The sequence below is a fragment of the Lissotriton helveticus genome, chromosome 8, assembly GCF_964261635.1.
Source record: "Lissotriton helveticus chromosome 8, aLisHel1.1, whole genome shotgun sequence".
NCBI lineage: Eukaryota > Metazoa > Chordata > Amphibia > Caudata > Salamandridae > Lissotriton > Lissotriton helveticus.
The window spans coordinates 1,503,309,822-1,503,321,068 of NC_136069.1; the positions used below are offsets into that span (position 1 = coordinate 1,503,309,822).

An 11,247-nucleotide genomic window follows, 5' to 3' on the forward strand; every position below is an offset into this window, starting at 1 on the left:
AAATAGTTCCAAGCTTCAGGATGAGGGGTTATAAAATATATTGGATTTGTTATAACTAACCTTGTCCAAACAGCTAGAGGGATTTAATACCCTAACAGTGCTACACAAATGCAGTGTACCATATATAAAGTGTGGTACAGAGATTCTCTTAATGGCCTTTACATTTGCTGAGTTGCTAAAGGTACATTTAAATCCTCCACCTCCAGATGCTGAATGTCAGCTAAACTTTAGTGCTATCTGACAGGGTAGTCTATGAACTTTAGTGCACATTCCCTTCCATGATCCGGAAAGCTACTAAATGTCCCATCCCAATTAACTCTATCTTTACTCTGGATCACCAACCTCTCTGTCAGTGTACCTAACAAAATAATTTGCTGCTTCTGATTCTATGAATAGGGATTGGTATATTTTATGGTGGCGATGCACTTGTTTTATGCACTTAAGTTCAATTCAGTTGTGCAAAATACTTTAACAACAGGGCTGTATGGTATGGTAGAGCAGAAATCAGAACAATGATGATCACAGGTAAGTAAGTGGAGTAAGTGGAAATGAAAATGCCTTGTAAAATGACGGGGACATGAAACACTCAAAATGTGCTTTTCTTTTTAAACTGATGCACAGAATTAGAACTATCTGTTGTGGGGAAAGGATTTATAGACTGGGATTAATGTAATGATGTTCACATATTATGATGAAAGATATGTTTCGAAGACTCAAGTTTTTTAAAAATTATGTACAATAAATAAAATAAGTGTTGATGGTGCAAAGCTTGCCAAGGAGGGCTAGCAAGGAAGAGAGAGGTTTATGAGGAGCAAGTATGATATTGTTGGAAGTGTCAGTTGAGTGGAGTTAATCTTTGTATAATTGAGACTGATGTTGGTTATGGAGGTTGCTAAAGAGGTAAAGGGCCAGTGAGAGGTTGTCCAACCTTCAACAAGGTATGATTGGTTATCATTGTTTTCTATGGAAGGGTGAAAAAAATACCATACTTTGTGCTGGTGTAATGTTACTGTTCTATTATGTTATCGGCTACTAAACATTAGTTAAAAGTCAGTAATGTGTTGTTTCCGTTTCTACATAGAATGACAAATATAAAATATCATTAAAATCTGCTTACATTCTTACAACCTAATACAGCATTTCATGTCTAATTGCAATAATAGATGTAATTAACATCCTTCTTAATTAAATCTTTTCAGCTATTGTTCAAGGAGATACTTTAGAAGATATATACAACTGTTGCAAGCAGGTGATTGAAGAACAATCTGGCCCTGTCATCTGGATTCCATCAAAAGAAAAGTTATAAATGTAGCTGTTGCACCTCTGATCGAAAATGGAGAGGATTATTTAGAGGACTACAATAATCTACTACTTGGAGGCTTTTATGTCTTTGTTGCATTTATGTCTTTTCAGTCAGTGTGATTGTTACTGAATGTACAACACTGAATAGTTGGAAGCCATACTAAACTTAGAAAGGGTATGAAAAGAAAAGACCTCTTCTGCATAAATGAATACAAACATCTAAAAGCCCAGTAAATCCTCCAAGCAGCTGATTGCAATGTGGATCTCCTTCCAACAAGAGCACACCACCACATCCAAGTCCTGCTGGACAGCCTTATCGTTAATGGCTTACTATATCCTTCATTGACTCTCAATGTTTATCCAGCTTTGGCAACCTATATGGCATGGTTCCAGTTCAACCCTAATTCATTCATGTGCGGAAATGCTTGGTATACCATTACTTGGTCTGGCCGTCATGTGGATCATTAATTTTATATCACTTCAAAATTAATGGCCGAAGTGGTCACTAAGGTTATCCATGGGAGTCAGCTGCAAATCTAGAAGGACAACTGAGAAGGGTCACATAGCCACTGTGCTGCTTGGATGATTTGACATATATTTTAAAAGGGTAGTGACAATAGTTACACAGGGAATTCTACTGTAATTAACCACTCCCACTAATCATAGAGGGGAGTCACCCAACATTCATTCCTGGATGCATATTTTCAGCTAGCGGGTCTCAATTCCACAATATAGCAAGATAGCATCCATTTGCATTCCTACTAGGAAAACAACTGGGGGGTCATATAAATAATAGATTTCATCTGGCAGAGAATTTGTAATATTGTGTATCCCCACTGGAAGCTGTCCTCTCTCTCAAGGTCACAACACTAGTAACATGTCAGAAAGAGGCAAGACAAGAAAGTTTCTGAATTTGTGATGCCTTTTCACAAGGCACGGTGGGTAATTTACCCCTTCTGCCTTCAGTTTCAAACACTTCTTTTCTGTAGCGTATGGTCCATTTTTGGTCCAGGCTGTGAAATGTTCCACTGTCTGTTATCTGAATGTGGCTGTCTAGCATCGGAAGGACAATATTAGAAAACGTAATACAACACAAACCCCATCTGCAGAACACAGCACATTCATGCTTCCTCTTCCATGCACCAAAATCTTGGTCTCTAACGTGTCAGGCAAAAAGAGTTTCCATGTTGGTCTAGTGTGTCTACATTACTGCGGGGTCGTCTTCGAAATGAAAGTTCTTATAAAATAGGTTATTGTGAGTATGTATAGATTTCTTAAGTTGGCAGTGGTTTCAGCCTTTAACACCAGGTACCAAACTTTAAAAAGAACTTTGCCCCATACAAGCAGTTGTAGTTCAGTAACACCTAGTCCTAGATTGGTAATTTAAGATTAGTTATTATGAGTTACTTTTCTTTAACTCCTATCCATGACATAGTTGCTATTTTTTCTGTTGGAACTAAGTCCTTGTATGGAGGATTGTGCAACATAGATCCGCAACAGATGTTAAAGATATCCACAAAATAGACTTTACATACACAAAATGTAAATGGAACTCAAATACATAGTGCCACGTTTTCTTGAAAATCGGACATGGATCTGGAACCCTTGATCTAAGTTGGGCGCTGTTGTTCTCTTTGTAAATTGCAAACCATATAATACTTGTTTACAACAATTGCATAACATCTGATAAATACCAAACTGATGGTCAGAAACAATTATTATTTCAGAACGCTAGCTAAGGCAGAAATGTGTATGTATATTTGCGAAGTGTGTTCACCGATTGGATTTTATAAATTCTCGGACAATTACATAACTACGCATTGATCAATCTTACTGGTTTTATTGAACTAGTGTGCTGCCCACAGGCATAACCATATTTTATCCAGACCTCTAATATCAGAGGCCTTAGATTTATTTTAAGTTCACTGCTACTACTTATTTATATTTTATCAATTATACTACCCAGGGAAAATGAGAACGTTGGGTTGTAATTTATGTTGGACAACAAAGAAAATTGTGGCTACCAGAAAAACTCAGGCCCCGATTCACAAAAGTAATCTTAGGCAAAATCCTAACTTTACGACTTTCGGTATTCACAAAGGGCATTTAGGAGTAGTAAAGTTATTACTTTTGTGAATCGGGCACTCAGTTTTCACCTCTTACTTTCAGCAACTTTTCTATGTCTAGGAAAGTTCAATAAACACAGGCTCTTAATGCTTAGATGTATACACTTTTTTAACTGAACATGTTGGTTGTCCATTTTGTCTTTAGAAACACATGCTTGACTTACCAAATACACTGTATGTCATTAAGTAGTAAACTATTATGTTTTGGGTGTTTTCATGTAATTTGTATACATCCATTTTATTTTTTGTGTTTTTGAATCTGCTTCCTCATTTCTGAGTTTTTTTTCATACCCTTGATTTCACTTTAAAGTTGCTTTGCGTGATTCTAAAAGCTTGGTGTAAGAGTAAGTGTGACTTAGCCTTGTAGTATCCCTGGCAGACTCCTGTCATTCAGTAATGCTACAAGATTAAGTCAGAGCAAAACCTGTGCTATTTGGGTCCCTGAGATCTAGTACCATTGCACCACTCAAACCCCTCTTTCATCCACTTCAGTCATGAATTTGGCTTTCCTCACTGTGTAGAATACACAGGGTAAATTTTTTTCACTGACATCACAAACACACAAGCAGAGTCACTCAAAAATGAAGAGGTAACATTAATTTATCTCAGTTTGAGCAGATAAGCTAATTTTGGTGCGAGATTTACGAAAAGAGTCCATAGCTCAATAAAAATTCAGATACTTATATCCATTTAGGGAATATTTATTTCACAGTAATTATAGTCCTTTATTATATATGTCGTAGGGTAACAGCCAATGTGTTTAGTTCTCACATTGTCAAGCTTTCTCAGGGCTGCAAACCAAGAATGAAAAACATGTTTTGAAGCTTGATTACAACATTTAACCACAAAATGCCCCACTTATGCTGGGGCCGAGGGAATAGGAGAAGTTTTTGGGTAGACCGTTTGTGCTCTCACCTATAAGATATGAAACCACCAGAAACAAACGAGCCCCTTTTACTCAAGCCCTAATTCTGGCCTTATACTCCCTAGCATGTAGGAATTCCCTCATCAAGGGTGTATATGGACCAACTGGCAACAACACTCATCCAGATCCTTGGACGTTACAAAAAATATATATGAAAAATAATCTGGATGGTCTCACTCCTCCTATCCCCCTCCCACCGGGTGTCATGCTTCATCATTGGCCATCCTGCTTTCGCCAAAGCATCCTCTAATGGCGAGCGAGACCCTCATTCAGGGCTGCAAGTGGGTCATTAGAAGGGAACCAAAGAAAAAGAGTGTCCAATAAAAATCCCTACCGCCTACCATCCATACCTTTCTAGGGTTTATTCTTTGGTGGAAGAGGGATGATTAAAAACAAACCCGGACCATAAAAGCCCTGTTATGGTGCGTGTGTCCACATATGGTCAGGTTGACATGATTCAGGCCTTCACTGGCCCAAACGTAGTCCGGGACTTACTTCTGGACCGAATTGTACCCTATATGACCCGTCAATATTTCCCTATATATTACACATGCGTTCTAATTTCACGCATACAATACCAGATTGCTACTCGCTATTCTGTTCAATACGGATCCTTCTGTCTTAGAAAAATATTCCTAAGAGAAAACATGAAAAGATAAAAAGCAATCAACATGCCAATTAACAAAAATGCATACAATGTGTAAACACACATATAGTGGCATAATTATGCATTTGCCAAAGTTTATTTATCGACATAATCTGCATGCGAGTCTTATTCAATTTGCCATAATAGTCGCATCAAATCAAAGCATGTGAATACTACACACAATGTAAACCCCATGCATGTGCAGGCCCAACATCCAAATCATGTTTCACTCGTAAAAAGTGTGAACTGTCAATTAAAGGTTTTTAGCTCAGTGAAACACATGTGTCAGTCGTACATCTACAAATATCCTTATCCAGAATTAGGGCTTGAGTAACTGGGGCATGTTTGTTTCTGGTGGTTTTGTTGGTTACAACATTGACACAATGCTCTAGAATTCTGATTTTCATAATATTGACAATTGTTCTCTCATTCACTATATGCAGTTCAATTGACTTAACAACAATTTTGCCAAAATGCATCAGAGTTCAAATCCTCATGACTTCTGTTAAACGTTCACTGTGCAATTCAAAGAAACTATGGGTACATTAAAGGGGAAACAATATATGCCTATTAACATGCGGAAAGAAAATGCTAATGTAAGTTAATCACAGTGACAAAATGTTCGATCCCTTTGGATAATGGAACCTATGTAATAACATGTTATAGAATTTCCACTTCTAACCTAAAACCACCTTCAGATAGTTAGGCAACTGTTTTTCATTGCATCTTGAAAAACCTACAGAATGACACTACTCTTAACTGGTCCAATTGTACTCTAACCCAAAATCTAGGTAACTACCTGTGGGGGATATGTCATTTAGTGTTTTATGGTTGCAAGTATAGCAAAGTACTGTAGATAAACCAGACAAAATTTACCAGATATTATTATAAGAGCACCTTGTTGAAAAAAAAGTACATTGATTTTAAAGGTCCTAAATACCCTGAAGTTTATCAAGTCTGAAGTGCCTTTTAGTCACAATAATAGATTAAAGAGTAGAAGAATATGTAACAGTGGGCAATTGAAGACTCACTACATGAGTCATAATATCAGGTGTGACTTTATATAGTGAAAAGTAACATCCCACTATGCCAGAGATTGGTGATCGGATTCCTATAAGATGCCATAGGAGTGGCCAAGGAGCAGATCTAGTCAAAGAAATAGTAACAAGAAAGCATGTTGAAAGTAGAAGGGGAAACTCAAGAATAAACCAGTCTAGAACCGTGAAGCATGTCAGTGCGATGATGAAAGGAGAAAGGAGCAAGAACATCGTAATGCATCTTGTAATGAAAGTATGCATGGTTCCATAACATAGAAGGCACAGTGAGTGTGTGCACAGAAATCGGATGTATGACGTTACGACGCATACTTTTACAACGCCTACCTTTACAACGCAATTTTTACAACGCAGGATCCATTACACCGAATGTCTTTACAACGCATGTTTTTACATCGCAGATGCCTTTACAACGCATGCCATTACAGCGTAAGTATGGGTAAGTATATAATTGTTTTTTAAATGTAATTAATTTAAATTAATATAATTTAATTTAATTTTAATTTTACTTAAAATTTTTTTTATAAATATATATATATTTTTTATTAAATAATTTATGTTTTTTAAAATAATGGGTGTAATAGTAGGGTAAGTTCTGGATAGTGTAGGGGTAAAAATTACTATTCTAACTCCAGGGGGGTGTAATAGTAGGGTAAGTGCTGGATAGTGTAGGGGTAAAAATTACTATTCTAACTCCAGGGGAGTGAAATAGTAGGGTAAGTGCTGGATAGTGTAGGGGTAAAAATTACTATTCTAACTCCAGGGGGGTGAAATAGTAGGGTAAGTGCTGGATAGTGTAGGGGTAAAAATTACTATTCTAACTCCAGGGGGATGTAATAGTAGGGTAAGTGCTGGATAGTGTAGGGGTAAAAATTACTATTCTAACTCCAGGGGGGTGAAATAGTAGGGTAAGTGCTGGATAGTGTAGGGGTAAAAATATTAATTAATAATAGAATTACATAAAAAAAATTTAATAAATAATATTTTATTTTTAAATATATTAATTAATTAATATTTATAATTATATACTTACCAATACTTACGTTGTAAAGGCATCTGCGATGTAAAACATGCGTTGTAAAGACATTCGTTGTAATGGATCCTGCGTTGTAAAAGTTGCGCTGTAAAAGTAGTTTGTCGTAAAATTTGCGTTGAAACGGTTGTCTACCACAGAAATCATGTGCATAATTGTATTGAACGTAAAGGTAAGGGAGGCAAATGAGAGACAGTCACTTGGACAAATTTAATAGAACAAGGAACAAACTGCAAAAGTGATAACCTCACTAGTTACAGATGATAGGTGTGTAGAAGGGGTCTCATTTGGGAAACTAAAAGGCCCTACTAAAATGTATGCTTTTTCTATAACAGTATGCACAATGTCAGTCTTTACTGAAGATATGCAGGGGGAGCCGGTACCATTTGGGAAACTAAAAATCTCTCCTAAAAACTTAGCTTATGCAATAACAATATGTGCAGCTTCAAGGCAAGAGTAGTATACAATAGGTGTGAAAGCAATGTCAAGGGATGAGGATAGTGATGAGTGTAGGCTTTCCAAAGCTAAGAGATGGCTGTAATAGTTATAAAAGTCATATACCAGAATGTCAGATAGAAGCCAGCGCAATGTTGAAAAAGTCAACACACCCTCGCTGAAGGAAATAATGACAAATTATTTGGGAGAAATAGACACACCACATAAAGAAAGGATACCAATTGATAAAGCAACAGTGCCGATGCACTGAACGACCAGCCTGTTTGGAAGGATCATTTGTGTAACAGTAAAGATCCCCCAATAAATGAAAGAGTACATTGATTTGAGAGGAATCAAAATCTCACATTGTCAGATTAGACCAAGGACTTGCCCTATTCAGTAATAATATTTGGCCTTACTTCAAGGACAGGAATTTATGATAAGTCATCAAGTATACTAGTAGTCTCAGATGAAACTCTATTTACTAATTCCTGAATACGTGTTAAACACACTGTGTAAGTAATACATGGCTCTGAGTATTCTGTATATTTTTGGCAAGACATTTTTTCTTGCCAGCATAAGTCCAGAATGGCCAAGTTCATGCCAGGCATGCTTGAAAACCTTTGACTATGTATATTTACATTAGTTGTACATAAATATATTTTATACAGATATTCTGAAAATCTGACATGGATTTGGTCCTTGTGAACCTACATTGGACACCACTGGTAAACAGCCTTTCACCACCGTTCAATGCAGGGATACTTGCATTCCTGTGTGCTATTATGTTCTCTTTCCCAGATAGTAACACGGTACTTAAATCACAGATTGTTGGTGAAGTAAATTCACAGAAATTGTTTATTTCCGACGTAATCTGTTTCAGTGTTCCTTTTACAGAATCATACTATTCCTGTAAGGATTTAGATGCAAAGAATTGTAGATCTAGTTTTTACTATAGTGCCTGTAGTGGAATATTTGTAAAAACACCTACAGCTGATTCACAAAGGTAAACTTACACTTTTGTGTAAGTTTATAATTATTTCATATTCAAAAAGGTATTCTACTAGTAGTATCTATATGACTGTGGAGTGTCCACTCATAAAAGATAGGACAGTCCAACATTACAGCAACTATATTTACAAACCCAAATCATGCAGAGAGGCAATTGCAATGGTCCCCTAACATTAAAATACACGAATATGACATTGTTCAACAGTTTAACAAAACAAAATACTGATTATTTTGTTATCATTATACACCAAATAATCAAGATACTTACATATTGACACCTTCTAATGTGCACATTCTAATAGCACATACAGTAGCTGTGCTTATGGTGTGTCCTATATAAGGAAATTGCATATTGTCCCCCACTAATAAGAAATGAAATGTCATTATTTCAGTTAATAAATTAACTTTTTTCAAACCCAGGCACCCTAACCTTTTCACAAAGAATTCTGAGGCTCACCATGACTGTACCCTTCTTACCACAAAGAGGTGTACAATCAAGATTCATAGATTGGTGTGTTTCTGTGTCATATTATGTATCTCGGATTATCTTGTATTCATCAGCTAGGCTTCAAATCCTGTGGTAATATCCTCTTTGTTTCTTATAAATGCGCATTCACAAAGTATATCATTGGCCAAATAGTATCTGTCCAAACAGTATCTGTCCAAACCTATTCAATGCTTTTAAAGCACACTTGTTTGTTCATCAGGATATACATTGTGATATTCTATAATTTCCCAATTTATTTAAAAAGAATATATATAAACATGTTAAGTCTGTCAACCCAAAACACACAAAAAAGACAATCAATTGTACTATTTCTGAACAAAATTGCAGATCACAATCTAGTTATATATACACCCCACAACTAATACATGTAAGTAGTGGTATGAAAAAGTCCATGAACATTCATGTTTAAATATCCAAATCTGTCTTTGGCCTTCAAGCAGGTGCTATCCCTTTAACCCAGACAGCAATACATCAATGGTAACCTGAAAATGGATTATCTCCTCTAGGAATAACCCTTACTGACTCTATAACAGTCCCAAACACAAGTTTAGGTGTTGTTCACACCTTCATTTTGATAGTACTATTGATACGTCTTATTTTATTTACTGTTGATTAGTATGTTATCTGTTACTGACCAATTATCCTCCCAATTAAAGCAAGCAAGATATAATGCCTCATTAGTTCATGTAGAGGTTGTGCTCGGGCATTATGTTTCTCTTTAAACCTTTTCTGTATTTACTCCTCTTTTCATTGGTGGTACATAATCCACTTGCAATAGTATTTGATCAACAGTATGACGATAAAGTTGAAAGCCTCATGCCACTGATGAAATATTGTTTGCTATATTAAGAGATCTATGTTAAATTATTATGTTTCACAGGTCTTGTAATGTCAACAGTATATATGCCACATGGGTATGACTGCTTACATCACAAAGCTATTCACCCAAGTGCAATTCTGTGGTATATGTATATCCCTTCCCATAGATGGATATGAAACTATCTCTGTAATAAGGTTATAGCAGTTATAGCATGATAAAGAGGCAAATGTTCCATTCTTCCTTGGTGCTAATTCATGTTGAGTATATTCTATAATTGAAAGATGTATATGTAACAATTTATCTTCTAAATTCATTCCACATTTATATGTCATGCAGAGGTTTTTCAACAAATAATTCATTCAGTTTACTTACTAGTAAGAGTTATTCACTCCTGATCTCTCGTCTGTAGTTTCTAAAGACCCATATTATCAAATATCAATGCTTTATTGACAACATCCTCAAGAATATCTGTTGGCTAAAGTTGTCTCTTACATTGTTGTATAATTTTTTAATCCTGCCACTTGTTCTACCCTGAGTAATTGGCTTTTAGGTAAGTTTCTTTTTAAACACACTTGGTAAAAACTCTTTGCATTCTAAATTATTATGCCCGACTGTCTCCTAACTATATATGTTGACAGTTTCCCTGCAATTATAGAAAAGTGTTTTCCAATATCCTCAGCAAATTTAATCCTAAAGTGTATTGACTTTAATATGCCCATGAAAATGTTTGACTCCACCTGCATCCCGCTCAACAATTGAAATGTGCCCTCTGTGAATCTATTCCAAATTATTGACCTTCTCAGTATCTCATCATTTAAGATATAGAGATGTTTAAAGTAAGCCATTAAAATATTTACACAACAGACATCCCCATTAGACCCCCATACTATTTGGAAATTTGGAAACAATACTGATCTTAAAATTTCAAATAATTGTTATGTAGAGCTTACTTAATGTAATAACTTGGTGATAACACGGTTGTTAATTCCTGAGACACCAAGTTGCAAAACTCATTCAGTACCTCCCATGTGGGTAATATATGAATGCGAAACTGTTACATAAATTGTAAGTAATATTACATCACCTTGAATGCCTGCATTAGCCACCGTTATTATATACTCAATATGGGTGTCTCTGAACTATACTACCTGTGTTCAAGTAAGTGAATGCTCATAGTGTCAATTTGGTGTAGGGTCAAGATTCTTGACTTAGCATTGAATACATGTTTGCCATATTACTTTAAAAATGTTTAAGGATATGTCAGCGCCCATTCAGATAAATTCCCAAGCTGCAAATATTTTACCATACACTCTGGAATTTTATGGCCTGATTTGCCTTAATTATAATATGCAAGAGTGGGAGCATAGCTCACCAACCATAGGAAAG

General features: G+C 35.9%; 1 protein-coding gene across 2 annotated transcripts in view; it reads left to right on the forward strand.

The window, feature by feature from the left end:
* The window catches only part of LOC144773449 (disks large homolog 2), a 583,523-nt gene extending 579,880 nt beyond the window's left edge, over positions 1 to 3,643 (forward strand). For both annotated transcript variants that reach the window (XM_078658480.1, XM_078658479.1), the window contains exon 10: positions 1,200 to 3,643. In XM_078658480.1, coding sequence (XP_078514606.1) covers positions 1,200 to 1,306 — 107 coding nt within the window. In that variant the 3' untranslated portion in view covers positions 1,307 to 3,643. The remainder of the gene's footprint in view (positions 1 to 1,199) is intronic.
* Positions 3,644 to 11,247: the final 7,604 nt, after the last annotated feature.